Source organism: Doryrhamphus excisus, chromosome 20 (genome assembly GCF_030265055.1).
Source record: "Doryrhamphus excisus isolate RoL2022-K1 chromosome 20, RoL_Dexc_1.0, whole genome shotgun sequence".
In the NCBI taxonomy this organism is placed as follows: Eukaryota; Metazoa; Chordata; class Actinopteri; order Syngnathiformes; family Syngnathidae; genus Doryrhamphus; species Doryrhamphus excisus.
The window spans coordinates 2,555,001-2,571,650 of NC_080485.1; the positions used below are offsets into that span (position 1 = coordinate 2,555,001).

The following is a 16,650-nucleotide window of genomic DNA, read 5'->3' on the forward strand; positions in this document are numbered from 1 at the left end:
ATCATGATAATAAGATTTTAAAAAAAACAATATTCTGTGTTTGGTGACTGTCCTTGCTGCTTTAAACCTCAAAGTAAGACAAGGGATTGGTGGCATGTCCTTCCCCCCCCACCACAACGTCCTCCACATCTCCTTGAAGCAACACTAAGTGGCTTAGAGTGGTCATATTTCCCTCAACAATAAATTGAAGTGGACAGTGGAAGCCATGCTTTGACTTGATTGTAAAGCCTTGTGAAAGCTTTCCACTGCCGGCTATTTTATGAAAGAAGTGGTGTGGTCAGGTCGCCCCCATTCCCCACCCCCCCGCCCCCACCACCACCACCATCAAGATATTCTGCGTCATTTTGTCGCCGGCTGTGACTCTTAGATGAACCAATAATTTGCAAGCGTGAGCAAGAGTTGCTAATTAGGTGAGAGTGTCTCGCCACGAGCGAGACCCTGATAACGATACACGTCCACTCTCCTAAAATAGGTTGGCAGGCAATGGGCACACAGGTTGGTCAACAAGTCCAAGGCCGCATGTGACTCCCAAAGCTAAGAATAAGCACAAATGTTTGCACATTAACAGTCACCAGGAAGTCGTGTATTAATAAATAAGGGCTACGTCTTGGAGACTACAGCTTTAATGCTTTGGCTTGTTACATATTAAACATCCCAATTATCTCAGATATCCAACAATGGTATATTTCCAGTGTGTATTTGATATCAAGTGGTTCGAGTGGTTAGCGCGCAGACCTCACAGCTAGGAGACCAGGGTTCAATTCCACCCTCGGCCATCTCTGTGTGGAGTTTGCATGTTCTCCCCGTGCATGCGTGGGTTTTCTCCGGGTACTCCGGTTTCCTCCCACATTCCAAAAACATGCTAGGTTAATTAGCCACTCCAAATTGTCCATAGGTATGAATGTGAGTGTGAATGGTTGTTTGTCTATATGTGCCCTGTGATTGGCTGGCCACCAGTCCAGGGTGTACCCCGCCTTTTGCCCGAAGACAGCTGGGATAGGCTCCAGCACCCGCCGTGAGCGGTAGAAAATGAATGAATGAATGAATAAAAGTACTTGCGGTAAACCCTACTGGGAACACACAAACACAAAATGAGCTTTCTTTGTCCATTTCCGTCTCGGACAGCATGTGTGGATCCAAGAAGCACCCACTTTTTACAAAATGTGTAACCAAGGCTGCTTATTATTGGGATATCTGTACGTATATATATTTTTCCACACCAGCTACTGACGGTTCAAAGGCAGTATGATGTTCATGAGGAAGGAGAATTTTCCTTCCGGAACTTCAAAAGTCCGACCATTGTGCTTCTTTTCTGCGAATTTGTGAATGAAATTATCAATTTTTGTCATGTTTGGTATTCCTAAACAGACTCCTGTTGTTAAAAGCAACGTAAAAATTAGTTGAAAAATGTCAAATCTTTTGCGCTGTTGAATTTTAAGGAGGTTCTAAGTAGAGCTTCATAATGCAAATTGAATATCTGAATTATCAATTAAAGTGAAATAGGCTGTTGATCGGCTGATTAAGAGTTTAACCTTCCTCTTGTGTTAGCTTTCTGGTATCATCTCTTATGTTAACGGCTCGGTTTTGACCCATGTATTAAATCAGCTATAAAATACACTAAAAATAATAAATTACCATCAAATTTGGTTTTCATGTCTTGGTTACCTTCTTAGGCTTCCTCATCCATGAAAATGTTGCTTTTAATACTTTTGGTGTGGGCATGGAGGCCTTTTTTGTCACTATACCCCTCCATTTCTATTTCCAAAAATTTAAATTACAATGAACCTCAAAAGAATCATATTAATAAATTGAAGGTTTTTTGTTACCTGGCTATTACTGAGGGATATAGAACATATCTCTTAAATCAATTAGTTTATTTATTTTCTCATTTTAGTATAAATCACTAAAAAAACATCTATGGCAGGGGTCGGGAACCTTTTTGGCTAAGAGAGCCATGAAGACCAGATATTTTAAAATGTGTATCTGTGAGAGCCATATACATTTTGAATGCAATAAAATGTGTGCATTTTTATGTAAGACCAACAGTTTTAGATATAATGGGCTCTAATTACGTAGACCAGGCACACTACCCCACGCCAATGGGGTGTGGCCAGCACACTTTCGTGAGCAGCGCAGTGTCTAATAATAAATCAAATACTTGCTGCCATTAATGCAACTTCTGCTGCTGCATAGTTTTGAACCGTATTCAGTATATTTCATTCTTTTGGCCATCTTCACCAGAAGGCTTGGTTCTGCAGCTTTAGCTAGGTGACTATTTGACTAAAGGAGGAAAGTTTACATTTACATGTTTTTTTGACATCTCAATGACCGAGGTAGACTACCGCATTACCCAGTAATAATCAAGTTTTGGTGTTTGACCTGGAAAATATCATCAGGAAAGATGGATATGGTTGGCCGTATTGCAGTAGAATATACGTAGATGGACGAATTAAAATGCATAAGAAAGTTGTTGATTTTGAATATTATTTTTAACAGTCATTTCTGTGATGGTTTACTTTAAAATGTTAGCAAAAATACATTTTTATTGTGGTAAGAAATGCTTGAGAGCCAGATACAGTCATCAAAAGAGCCCTACCTGGCTCCCGAGCCATAGGTTCCCTACCTCTGATCTATGGTGTTGGGGTGAATTTTGACCCATATATATTCATGTCAAGAAAAGGTAGAAAAAGTGATTGTTTTCAGCAACAGAACTTTAGTATAAAGTGAAATGAAAAAGCAGACCAGGTCCAGATCTTGGTTCACTGTACTTCTTGCCATTCTTTCCATGATCCAAATTGTAAAAGTGAAATCAGCCAATCAAATGAGTGAATTCCCCTCACATGTCTGGACCTTGTTTTTCTGCTGGTATACTGGAAAAGCGGTCAAAATGAGAATCCCCTGAAGCTTCCATGATGAGAAGAGGAGCTGGTTGTCATTGTGTTGGCTAATTGGACACTTATGATTTCAGTTGGGGCTCAAAATATTGCTTTATAGTATATAGTATTTTAGTACTTTATAGTATATTATTATAACTGGGTCTAACAATACCGACCCTAACAATACAGTGGTCATAATTTCAACCAGACCATTTTAAAATGTAGTAAAAAAAAATTTTTGGTTTTATTTTGTTGAAATAGAGTTTCCTGACAAAGTCAAAAAGCCTTGATGCAATAAACAAATGTTATGTGATTCTTTTGATGCATTAAAATGTAAAACAGGTCGGTGCCGACCATAACACCAGAGGAGGGTTAAGATCTCAGCCTTTAAAAGCCAAAATCTTGGGTTTAAGAACAAAAAACGTCCTCAGATCCCCAAAAGGCAAAGCTCTCAATTTATGAATCGAGCAACGTTCCTGTCCTTACTTATGGTCATGAGCTTCGGGTAGTGATTGAAAGGACAAGATCACAGTTTCAAGCCAAAACTAGTTTTCGGACTCTCCCTTAGAAATAAGATGAGAAGCACTCTCACCCGGACGAAACTCTGATTAGAACCGCTGCTTCTCCACATTGAGAGGAGCCAGATGCCTCCAGGATGCCTCCAGTAGAAGGCCTCTGGGAAGACCCAGGACACGTTGACGAGACTGTCTCTCAACTGGCCTGGGAATACCTTACGATCCTCCGGGAAGTCTGGGTTTGAAGACGAGTTGAGAATTGTTCCACATTGCATTCACCCTCACTTCTAAGGAGGTCCATTCGTCACGATGTGGGCGTGACCCCCTCGTGACAGCTCTTTTAGTTTCCTTCTTTGCTTCTGTTCCGGTTTCCATGCCCTTATTTTAGAACTTCCTTTCTTGTTCCCTTCCGGTTTCTCTATCCTGACTCGTTTCACGCACCTGTCTCTAATTTCACTAATTTAGTTCAGGTGTGAGCTCTTTCTTTGGTGGCTTCATTGTCTTCGGTTTGGCTTGTTTGGTAGTCGCTGTCTGTTATCCTGCTGCTGCAGTTACTTCGTTAAAAACAACCTTTTATCTGCACTTTTGGTCCTGTTCTCTGCATCCTGGGGTCGCATCGCAAAGCCCTCAAGCGTGAATGTGACACCATTGTTCATGAAAAACCAAGAATGGCACAACATGAAACCGGTTTTAAAGTGGCTACATTGGCTCCCCGTCCGCTTCAGGATCCATTTTAAGATTCTCTTACTGGTTTTTAAATGTCTTAACGGCCTTGCACCTTCTTATTTATCTGATCTGCTTTTACCATATCAACCCCCGCGGACCCTGCGGTCCTCCGGTCCTCTGGCACTGGCCTTTTAACAATACCAAAACCCAGAACCAAAACCCACGCTGAGGCAGCATTTAGCCACTATGGCCCCCACCTGTGGAACAGCCTGCCGGAGAGCCTCAGGACTGCAGAGACTGTTGATATTTTTAAAACAAGATTAAAGACACAATTTTTAATCAGGATTTTAACTCATATTTTAAACTTTTCTTATGTTTTTATCTTTTTAGTCCTATTTTATGCTCTTTTAACTCCAGTGTTTCCTCAGGGGTCCTACACACTGGGGGCTGTGTCGGGTCTGCTGAGGGGGTGCCATCCTTGGGTCCCTTCGACCCAGCCGGCTGGGGGTTCCTCCTTTTAATGTGGGGGTCCGCTTGTCTGTCGGAGTCGGGGGGCCCGGGTGCTGGTCCCCCGATGGCACGGCCTGCGGCTCCTCCCAGTGTGGACGGCCCCAAAGGTGGCGTTTCCTTGATCCTCAGTGCCATGCCATGACTCCCTACTGTGGGTGTGTGTGTGTGTGTGTGGGTGGGTGGGTGGGTGTCTAGTGTGTGTGTCTAGTATGGAAGGTTTGAGGGAGGGGCTTTCTTTTGTTTCTTTGTTCATTCATTCATTCATTTTCTACCGCTTTTTCCTCACAAGGGTCGCGGAGGGTGCTGGAGCCTATCCCTACCCCAGCTGTCTTCGGGCGAGAAACGGGGTACACCCTGGACTGGTCGCCAGCCAATCCCAGGGCACATATAGACAAACAACCATTCACACTCACATTCATACCTATGGACAATTTGGAGTGGCTAATTAACCTAGCATGTTTTTGGAATGTGGGAGGAAACCGGAGTACCCGGAGAAAACCCACGCATGCACGGGGAGAACATGCAAACTCCACACAGAGATGGCCCAGAGTGGAATCGAACCCTATTCCTCATAGCTGTGAGGTCTACGCGCTAACTACTCTACCGCCGTGCCGTCCTTGTTTCTTTGTTTTTCCTTTTAATTGTGGTAATTGTTTTTAATTCTGTAAAGCACTTTGTGTTGCATGTCTTTGCAGGGAAAGTGCTATATAAATAAAGTTGATTTGATTTTGAAATGATGCCATCTTTAAGTACTTGAAATCGGCAAGTGCTGACACCATATGTATCAAAACGTTACTGTAGATTACTGTAGTTTTTTTTGGACATAACACAAGTGATGAGAGGTCATAAGTTCTTTATGCTGTTAGAAAACATTTGGGGTGAAAAATGAAGGCAGGCATCCTTGAGCCTCTTGTGTCCAAATGTCTCAAAGCTTGTGCGTCACTGGCATTTTCTTAATCTGGAAACATTTCCCTGACCTACTTAATGCTGCTACATAGTCCACATTTTTTACTGGAAATGGAGACGACACTTTAGTGCAGTTTTGTCCGTCCTACGCCAACAAGACTTAATTGTTTATTTGGGGGGACAACAGCCGAGGTATTTGAGCCAAAGCAATGAAACTGAACACAAATGGACGTCACCTGTCCTTGAATGCTGCATGTCAGCTGTGATGTCAAGAACAACATTCCCGCCGTCAGGCAAGCTTCCAGGTCGCTCTGACGTCCTTATGTAATGTGACGATAGCATTACTTCATTCCAAGTACTTGTTACACTACCTCCAGTGAAGGTTTTTTTAGTAATATGGAAAAACACCAACCCCTTCGATTGGCTACGTATCAACAAAACCAAAACGGGGCCACTCGGTCTTACTCTATGATCGTTTTCTTTAACTCTTAATTCATCTTTGAGCAACAATTCACGATATTAGATTAAATTTTATTAATTTATTAATTTGATTAATTTTATTATATTAAAGATATTAGTATGTACACCCCCTATAATAATAATAATAAATTTTATTTGTATAGCGCTTTTCAAAATACTCAAAGACACTTTACAGAAGAATGGAGTTGAATAAAAGCAAGTAAACAGAGTAGAAGACACACCAAAATACAACATTCATTCGTTAACAGTTAAAACATGAGAAAAAAGCGGGGCGGGGCACAGCAGTCAGATATTTAAAAAAAAATGGCCACTATGGCCACTTGTTGCTAGCCATAATCAATAAGGCTCAATTATATGTGCCAGATTCGCCAATAAAATTCTTATTCAGTATCAAGATTAGTAAGTACAGCACTGTTGGTGACATTATATTAGTACCACGTTAAATCAAATCAAAGGCTGGCGAATGGAAAGTTAACTTCAGCATCGTGATAAACAAGGGATTGTTGCATTTTTAATGTGTTTTATACAGTAAACCTCGGATATATCGGACTCGGATATATCGGAAATTCGCTCACAACAGACAGATAAAAAAGAACCGATTTTTCTGTAATGCATTTCCAATAAAAATTCATTGCATACATCGGATTTTTTATAACGGATTTCGCCTATTTCGGACAAAATCTCCAGTCCCGTTCCAATGTATTTCCATTAAGTTTCCCTCGCATATATCGGATGGCCGCATCGTGGCGCTCCGATTCGCTGAATCGTGACAGGCCGCTATACGACGTCATTTGCAGCGTTTGCAGCGTTGCCTACGCGTCCAGGTACATTGGAAACATAGTCAAGGAAGTGCCTTTTTATAATGGATAAAATCCAATTTACGCATATACCGGATATAAATCCGATATATGCGTAAAACGGACATTTTCCGGTATACGCATATAACGGATTTCGCTTATATCGGACAAAACCAGTGGGAACAATTGAATCCGATATACCCGAGGTTTACTGTATTCAATACATCGTAGGGATTCAATTAAAAATTGGTCCACCTTTATTCAATTCTTGGTCGATCAATGATTTGAATCATGTCCATTGCTGTGTATGGTTCCACAGTAGAAGATGGTGGACTTTTGCGTCCTCATCAGTGCATGTAAACATGCTGTACTAACACATACTGTACACAAGTGATGCGACGGGAAAGAATGTAACGCAGAAAAATTGTGAGATCTGCTTACGAGGAGGCATTTTTGCAATGCAAACGTACTACTCTTTTGAACGCATATTGTTTTGAACAGCCAAACTCTTTACTTACGTGGTCCCCCCAACTAACTGAAACTAGCTATTTCCCACACTATCAGCTGCACTTAATAGCCTTAAATTTTATTTTATTTTTAAATTGACGAGGCGCTTAAAATCCGGTGTGTCTTATGTGTGCAGTTCCAGTTGAGTTCCAAAACCTGTAAAAATGTTGTGCTATTTTAGTTAGCGCTCCGCTTGATTGACTGTTGGACCATTTCCAGTTGACACAGGGACGTAATACGTACGCTGGCAGTGACAAACCAATCAGAGAACATGATGTAGTACGTACAGTACGTACAGTACGTACAGTACGTACACTTCAGTGTGGAAAAACCAAAGCAAATGAATTCACAACTTGCCATCCTTCCAGGAGGATTAACAAAAGATCTCCAACCGCTGGACATTGGTGTAAACACGGTACGGTGTTCAAAGTGAAGTTGCGAGGGACGTACATATCGGCGATGGATGAAAGACCATGAACACACCTTTCGTAAGACTGGGAGGAAGCACCAAGCGAGTTACTTGGACTTGGACTAAGGGATCTGCTTTAACTGTTGTCCGAGCTTTGGCGAAAACCAGCATCATTGCTGAGTAGCCACCTGACAACGAGACTGACTCCGACAATGATGAGCGGGAACCCGACATATTTGATGGTGAAATTACCCAACTGTTCAATTCAGATACAGAAGATTGGGACTTTGATGGATTTGTCGGAGAAAATGAATTAAAAATGTGTATTGTTAAATCGTAGAATAAAGTTGTTTTGTTGCATTTACTAATAGATTTCCTACTTTGTATTCATATAAAACATGAAGCCTTCCAAACTATACTCAATACACAGTGCAACTTGCCACACTTCCAAAAAGGTCATAGTTCTAATCCAAACTGTCTGAAAGAAGAGCCGTCCTCCAAAGTGACCCAAAGTGTTTGCTCCCAGTCGCGCTCTGACCGTGTGCAGCCTGTTAATTTATTGTCAAGCAGCCTGCTTCTAAGGCCGTCCATCTTTTGTTCATTGTGTGACCGTTGCCACACACGTCATCGTTTGTCCCCCACTAAGTTACAACATCAAGTCAGCTGTTGTTTGGCCGCACGGCATCATCCAGGCCACACAACTGGAGAAGCTCTGATGTTTACTCACCCTTTTGCCCTCCTTGCCTGCTGCCCCCGGCTGGCCTGACAGTCCATCCAGTCCCTGAAGGAAGAACACGGTTGGAGTCAATCAGATCAGTCCAGATTGTTTCTTGCAAAAAAAAGACAATTCAGAAACACATTTCACATTTCATTAATAAGTGCCCCCTTTTTAAGGCACTCTGTTATATTTACAGCCATTTCCATTGTTTTGGAAATGCTTTGCATTGTCAAATATTTACTGAAATGTAATGGTAATGATAATGGTAATGGTAATGGTAATGGTAATGTAATGGTAATGTAATGGTAATGGTAACAGTAATGGTAATGGTAATGGTAATGGTAATGGTAATGGTAACAGTAATGGTAATGGTAACAGTAATGGTAATGGTAATGGTAATGGTAACAGTAATGGTAATGGTAATGGTAATGGTAACAGTAATGGTAATGGTAACAGTAATGGTAATGGTAATGGTAATGGTAACAGTAATGGTAATGGTAATGGTAATGGTAATGGTAATGGTAATGGTAACGGTAATGGTAATGGTAATGGTGATGGTAATGGTAACAGTAACGGTAATGGTAATGGTAACAGTAATGGTAATGGTAATGGTAACAGTAACGGTAATGGTAATGGTAATGGTAATGGTAACAGTAATGGTAATGGTAATGGTAATGGTAATGGTTTTATTTCATTTGAACATGCATCAGATTCCAATTGAGTGCATCCCATAATCAGTTCCCAGTTCCACATGTCCAAAAGGAGTAGGAAGAAGCAAAGCTTATTAAATCCTACCCCTCCATCTGGTACTTTTACAATCACTAACTGTTACATTTGTTCACTTCCTGCTTTCCATAATACAGTATAAGGTTTTTTTTTGTTTTTTTTTAATAATGTACCTCATACCGAAGTACTCTGTGATATGAGCATCCAATGCCATAATGGGTACCATAGTGCGTGTCAATATAGTGATATATATAGCACATCATGTGTCACAGTCTGCATCGCCTCCGGTGTGACAGTTTTGTTTTTCACGTTGTTTGCCTTAGTTCCTGCTTTCATGCTCTTATTTTGTAGTATTTCCTGTGTTGGTCTGTTCTGTGTCCCGTCACTTTTACTTTCCCCTTCTACACGCACCTGTTCCTAATTTGATTGTCTTATTTAGTTCAGCCGGGTGCGTTTGCATTTTGTTGGTGCATTGTTTGTTTTTTGCTACGTGTCGTATGCTAGTGCTGCATTCGCCTATTTTCTAAAATAAAAGCTAAGCTTTTTCCTGCACCATTCGCTTCATCTCTGCATCCTGGGGTCGCATTGCAACACCTGCATGACGAACCGTGACATCATGACTGGTTCAAGACTCTTCATCCAAATGTACTGCAGTCCCTTTGTGATGTTTAATTAGTTACCTGTTCTCCTTTGTCACCCCGGAATCCCTGAATACGTAAAAATGAAGCATTTGTGTGCACAGGAAAATAAAAAGGATTGATGAACCATTCTAAATGAAAGACATCGTGCTTTGCTCATTTCAGGAAATGAGATTGAATTCAATTACCTGATCTCCTTTGAGACATTCCTTGTCAGCCTAACAAGTCAAATAAAAGCAAAGTCAGTGACAAAAGTATTAGGACAACGACAGGAAGTGAACATGGGAGGCATTGTGTCGTTAGGGTCCACTCTGCATTTATATATAAAACATTTTTTTCTGTCCATGTTTTGTATAAAAATGATTATTAGGAATTATGCCTCAACGCTTTTGTCCATAGTGTATATTATTATTATAGAGTATTATTTTTTATACTTTTTTATACTTTTATTGCTTTGTTTCTTGTTTTTAATATTTTAATATGTATTTTATTATTTTATTTCTTAAATGCTCTTTTAGTTTTGGATTATTACTTTTTATTTTTACTAGTCTGTGCAGCACTTTGGAAACTTGTTTATAAAATGTGCTATATAAATAAAGTGGATTGGATTGGATTGGATATAAATGATAAGACGTTTGTCACAGTAAGGCGGTACATCTGGTAACAAGGTAATTAGCCTTAGCTTCCCTGACCCCGAGAGAAGTGAGGGCATAGTTATTACAAGTCCCCAGACAGCCTGAGAAGAGAAGTCGTTCGTCGTCGGCCTGGCCACAGAATGCACACAAGTGCGAAAAGAACGTCTCAGTTTTTAAATCCAAGCCAAATGATCTGTATCACGTTTCAGTTGGCATCCAAGAGTCAAAAGCTGTTGACTTTTGTGGGAAACAGCTGCAGAAACGCAGCACATGTCCTCCACATTAGTCAGAGGACGGTCGGAGTCACAGCGCTGACCCATGACACACTAAATAAAACCTGTCCCTGGGTTATTACCAAATCAATGAAGTGGTCTGCATACTCTTGGCTATGGTGCTACATCTGTGTCCTCAAAAAATATCCACATGGAAATGTTTTCAGGATTTTAACATAAATTCCAGGAACGTTTCTGTGTGAACGGGGCCATCATGTTTGCACTCTCAGCATATTACATGGGAAGAAATGTCATTTTTAAAAAGCATACATTTATTATTAATTGACTGATTTATGAGTTCTGATTCCTGATATATGACATGGAATGACCACAAAATGACTTTTTATTGATGTTATAACAGAAATATGTGTCCCTACAACCTGCTTATGGCCACTAACGTAAATTCCAGGAACGTTTCTGTGTGAACGGGGCCATAATGTTGCACTCTCAGCATATTACATGGGAAGAATTCATTCATTCATTCATTCATTTTCTACCGCTTTTTCCTCACGAGGGTCGCGGGGGTGCTGGAGCCTATCCCAGCTGTCTTTGGGCGAGAGGCGGGAAACACCCTGGACTGGTCGCCAGCCAATCCCAGGGCACATATAGACAAACAACCATTCACACTCACATTCATACCTATGGACAATTTGGAGTGGCTATTTAACCTAGCATGTTTTTTTTGGAATGTGGGAGGAAACCGGAGTACCCGGAGAAAACCCACGCATGCACAGGGGGGGGAACATGCAAACTCCACACAGAGATGGCCGAGGGTGGAATTGAACCCTGGTCTATGGGAAGAAATGTCATTCTTATAAAGCATACATTTATTATTAATTGACTAATTTATGAGTTCTGATTCCTCCAACCTGATATATGACATGGAATGACCACAAAATGACTTTTTATTGATGTTATAACAGTAATATGTGTCCCTACAACAGGGGTGGGCAAACTTTTTGACTCGTGGGCCACGTTGAGTTAACAAAATTGTCCGGGGGGGCCAGAATTATTATTATGTAATTTTTGTATTATGCATTATTTGTATAATTCTATCTGTAAAAGTGTTATACTATCAGCTGTATGTTCTCATGTCCCTTTTTTCAGAAGCACTTTAAACATCGGACCACATCAAACTACGACATGGAATTTTCCAGTTTTGTTGTTTTTTTTCGGAATAAGACATCCGACTTGCAAGTCATGTTGCCAGCTTGGATGTTAAAACCTGAAATACGCAATTGGTGGGCCGGATTCAAACGCTTGGTGGGCCGCATGTGGCCCCCGGGCCGTAGTTTGCCCACCCCTGCCCTACAACCTGCTTATGGCCACCAAATGTGGCCGTTTGCTCAAACCATTGCTTTTAATGCTCCCAGTTTTGATGATGTCATACAGAAAAACATCATCATCACCTCTGACCTGTCCCTAGCGAAGCAAATACCTGCCCCGTGTATATAATCATAATAATAATACATTTTATTTGTATAGTAAAGTTGGGGTAAAAGTGGGGCGGGGCACAGCATATATGCTACACCACTTTGTAAAAAAAAACAGGCTTTGCTACACGTCTTAAAATAAAGCCTGAATCTGTGCCAACATTCCATGGCGTACATGGAAGCTGTAAGTTTCTTCATTTTGTTTTAGGATTTTTCCTTTTCCTTCCTAACCTCACATGATATACTGTATCATATATCATATATATCGTATATGTATAAATTGGGACTGTTATGTTAGCACTGTAGCTCACAAAGCTATGCTAGTGTTGCTAATTTGACCTCCTGCCGTATTCTTGTTATGTTTCATCAATATTTTATCAATTACATTATGCGGCTTCTTTTCTTCTGTTTTGGTGTTCTTATTATTTGTTTTTGTTTCATTTCCTGTTTGGAGGCGGAGCCACCTGCGTGAAACGTTTCTACTCGGCTATTAGCGTGCTATTAAATGTGTAGCATTTAGCGGGATGGCATCGGAGTATTTGCAGTGTTGTGTTTCTTCACTGGGCGGCACGGTGGTCTAGTGGTTAACGCGCAGACCTCACAGCTAGGAGACCAGGGTTCAATTCCACCCTCGGCCATGTCTGTGTGGAGTTTGCATGTTCTCCCCGTGCATGCGTGGGTTTTCTCCGGGTACTCCGGTTTCCTCCCACATTCCAAAAACATGCTAGGTTAATTGGCCACTCCAAATTGTCCATAGGTATGAATGTGAGTGTGAATGGTTGTTTGTCTATATGTGCTCTGTGATTGGCTGGTGACCAGTGTCCAGGGTGTACCCCGCCTCTCGCCCAAAGACGGCTGGGATAGGCTCCAGCACCCCCCGCAACCCTCGTGAGGAAAAAGCGGAAGAAAATGAATGAATGTCTCATAACCTGGAAACCCGAACATGCAAACTCCACAAACGCCAAGCAGGGAATCGAACCTATTGACTGTGTGGCCGACATGTTAGATTAATTTACGACTCCAAATTGTCCATAGTTAAGAATGTGAGTTTGAATTTGTCTATATGTGCCTTGAGAATTGGCTGACGACGAGCCCCGCCTGTTGCTCGCAGTCAACTGGGATAGGCTCCAGCATACCCATAAAAGGTTGGAGACCTTTTTTTCTATAGTATAGATAAAATAGAAAAAAACATGTCAACTTACAGGAAGCCCTGGAGCTCCGGTGAGTCCAACATCGCCCTGTGAACCCAAAAAATAAAGAAAAAAATCCTGGTCAAAATTAATTTCAATATATGACAGTATTTTGAATGCACATAATATTGTTAAAAAAAAAAACAAAAAAGGCTGAGCCGCCATCTTTGTGATCAAACTGACGTGTCAGCTAGAATAAGAATGGCTTCTTCCCATGCCTTGGGAAGAAGCCCATTAACTGGTATTTACAGTATGTTGTGAGACGACGCCTGTCAAAGGACTTCCATGCTGTTAGGACAGGACACGCCGGCTTGTATCGTTACACATGACAGCTTCAAATAAACAAAAAGTTATACTATACCATGTAAAAGCCTCACAGCATTTACCATCGGCAGGTAGGATGATGCTGTTCGCTGACTTTGACAAAGGCAGATATACAAAAAGTGTCTTGAGCAAAACATCAGCACTATTTGCTCATATTTTCTCTTCGTGCATCACTATATGACATTTTTGGAGCTTCCTCTTTCAACATAAGCTGGAATGTTATTTAAAATAAACAATTTGTGAATACGTGGATGTTACAGCTGGAAAGCTTCTCGATGCGAATGCGAATAAAAGGCATGAGAGTGAATAGCACAGCTAAAGAGTGCCCGCTATGGACGATTCAATCATTACTTGTTTGCCTACTTTAGACAACTTCAAAACGTCACCCACTCGCACAAAATAGAAGGAAACCCCTCTTGGTTGTCTTTAGAAACACACAAAGCTCATTATAACTACATGTCCTGAGTTTAATTATAAAATATTAGCAAGAATATTCCTTTAACCAATCCCATTGAGGTATCTTGTACCCGCTCAAACGGAAAGTTGTCAGGGTGCCTTCTTCTTCCTGGTGTTTTTCTTCTTCTGTTGTTTATTGGCGGTTGGCAAGCAGCTTTCATGTGCATTAGCGCCATCTGTGGAACAGAATCTAAACCCTTCTATACTTTATTCACAAGTGCAGTTTTATTAAAAAAGAAAATATATATCTATATAAAACATGTCCTGAGTTTAATTATAAAATATTAGCAAGATTGAATTTGATCTTTTCCTGTTTAAATTGATCCCGGGTGCGTTCTTTCAGCGCATGCTCAGATAAGACGTAACACGCAGATCCAGACGTTCTTCACTTTTAAAAATGGAGGCCAGCAATCGGCACTGGACTAAGCAAAGTTTGTTTTTGATTCAAACTCAATTTCAAAACTGGACAGACGAAAAACCGACAATACGGAGTTATTCCAACAAGTGAAAGAATAACTCGGGGAAGTCGGTATCACGTGATGTTGATGTTTACGTTTTACTGGGCATGCCCTATTGACTATTCTGTTGGATTTTCACGGCGCATGTAGACAAGAGATTGGAGTATTCCTTTCCATGGATACCATTGTTTCCCGAAAGGTGATTGGGAAAGAGAAAAAGTGGTGATGTAAAAACGTGGCTACTGTGGAGTGTCTGTGGTGTAAAGACTGGCAGAGCAATGTATGCACTCGCACAAAATAGAAGGAAACCCCTCTTGGTTCTCGGTTGTCTTTAGAAACACACAAAGCTCATTAGAACTGCAAGCCATGCATACATAGAATTGCACCTGCTGTTGTGAAAAAGACAAGGAATACTCCACAATAAGGGAGAAAACGTGAAAAATAAGCAGCAACTAATTCCATCTCATGCTTGGGAAACACTTCCACTGCGATGAAATAATTCAACCGCTTTACATCATCACATGCTGTGAATATCAAATACAACAAAGCTCATTCACTTCAGTGAACAACAGAATTTGCAATTTGCAGTAGTACCTTAACAATGCAGGCAACATTTTGAGAGTATATAATGACTGCAAACACTCGTTAAACGTGGCTAGCTGAGTTTTTTTTTTTTTTTTTTCAGTGTAGGCTATTGGCAATAACTGCATTCTCCTGCAAGCTATCCACGGAGAAGTACTATAGAGAGTGAAGGAAACAAGATCCTGAAGTATCATTTGAAGTTCAAACCAATAATAAAATAATAATAATAATAATAATGTCCAGCTCTGTATGTATGGCGGACTCACTCACTTTTTCTCCCTTGGGACCAACTGCCCCTGGGTCACCTGTCGGTCCCTGGGAATAAAAACACATGAGGTATATAATTCTCCCGGACAGGTACAGTCAGTAGGTTAAGGGCATATCTTTCAAAGAAGTTATGACTGTAAATGTCAGTACGGTGAAAATCCCCCCATGCATGCATGACATTGGCCATTTCTCAATAAGTTTGGAGTGGACAACCTCCTAAGAATGGGCTGTGTAAGTTCAGAGAGAAAAACAAAGGAAATTTGTGGTTGAATTTACACAGCAGGTTTCAATACCCAGACCGATTCACTTGCTTTAATGTACCGCTATTATGGAAGTGAAAAAGTATTATATTATATATATATATATATACAGTATGTCACAAAAGTGAGTACACCCTTCACATTTCTGCAAATATTTTATTATATCTTTTCATGGGACAACACTGAAGAAATGAAACTTTGCTACAATGTAAAGTAGTCAGTGTACAGCTTGTATAACAGTGTAAATTTACTGTTCCCTCAAAATAACTCAATACACAGACCTTAATGTCTAAACTGCAGGCAACAAAAGTGAATACACCCCTAAGTGAAAATGTCCAAATTGGGCCAAAAGTGTCAATATTTTGTGTGGCCACCATTATTTTCCAGCACTGCCTTAACCCTCTTGGGCATGGAGTTCACCAGAGCTTCACAGGTTGCCACTGGAATCCTCTTCCACTCCTCCATGATGACATCACAGAGCTGGTGGATGTTAGAGACCTTGTGCTCCTTCACCTTCAGTTTGAGGATGCCCCACAGATGCTCAATAGGATTTAGGTCCGGAGACATGCTTGGCCAGTCCATCACATTCACCCTTAACTTCTTTAGCAAAGCAGTGGTTGTCTTGGAGGTGTGTTTGGGGTTGTTGTCATGTTGGAATACTGCCCTGCGGCCCAGTTTCCAAAGGGAGGGGATCATGCTCTGCTTCAGGATGTCACAGTACATGTTGGCATTCATGGTTCCCTCAATGAACTGTAGCTCCCCAGTGCCGGCAGCACTCATGCAGCCCCGGACCATGACACTCCCACCACCATGTTTGACTGTAGGTAAAACACACTCGTCTTTGTACTCCTCACCTGGTTTCCGCCACACACGCTTGACACCATCTGAACCAAATAAGCTTATCTTGGTCTCATCAGACCACAGGACATGGTTCCAGTAATCCATGTCTTTAGTCTGCTTATCTTCAGCAAACTGTTTGTGGGCTTTCTTATGCATCATCTTTAGAAGAGGCTTCTTTCTGGGAT

At 41.0% G+C, this 16,650-nt stretch overlaps 1 protein-coding gene across 1 annotated transcript in view; it reads right to left on the reverse strand.

The window, feature by feature from the left end:
• Nucleotides 1-16,650, reverse strand: part of LOC131108292 (collagen alpha-1(XIX) chain) — a 71,983-nt gene that overhangs the window by 2,764 nt on the left and 52,569 nt on the right. The window contains exons 11-16 of the mRNA XM_058059257.1: nt 15,369-15,413; nt 13,291-13,326; nt 9,937-9,966; nt 9,791-9,817; nt 8,394-8,447; nt 3,469-3,551 (exon numbers count right to left, since the gene is read on the reverse strand). Coding sequence (XP_057915240.1) covers nt 3,469-3,551; nt 8,394-8,447; nt 9,791-9,817; nt 9,937-9,966; nt 13,291-13,326; nt 15,369-15,413 — 275 coding nt within the window. The remainder of the gene's footprint in view (nt 1-3,468; nt 3,552-8,393; nt 8,448-9,790; nt 9,818-9,936; nt 9,967-13,290; nt 13,327-15,368; nt 15,414-16,650) is intronic.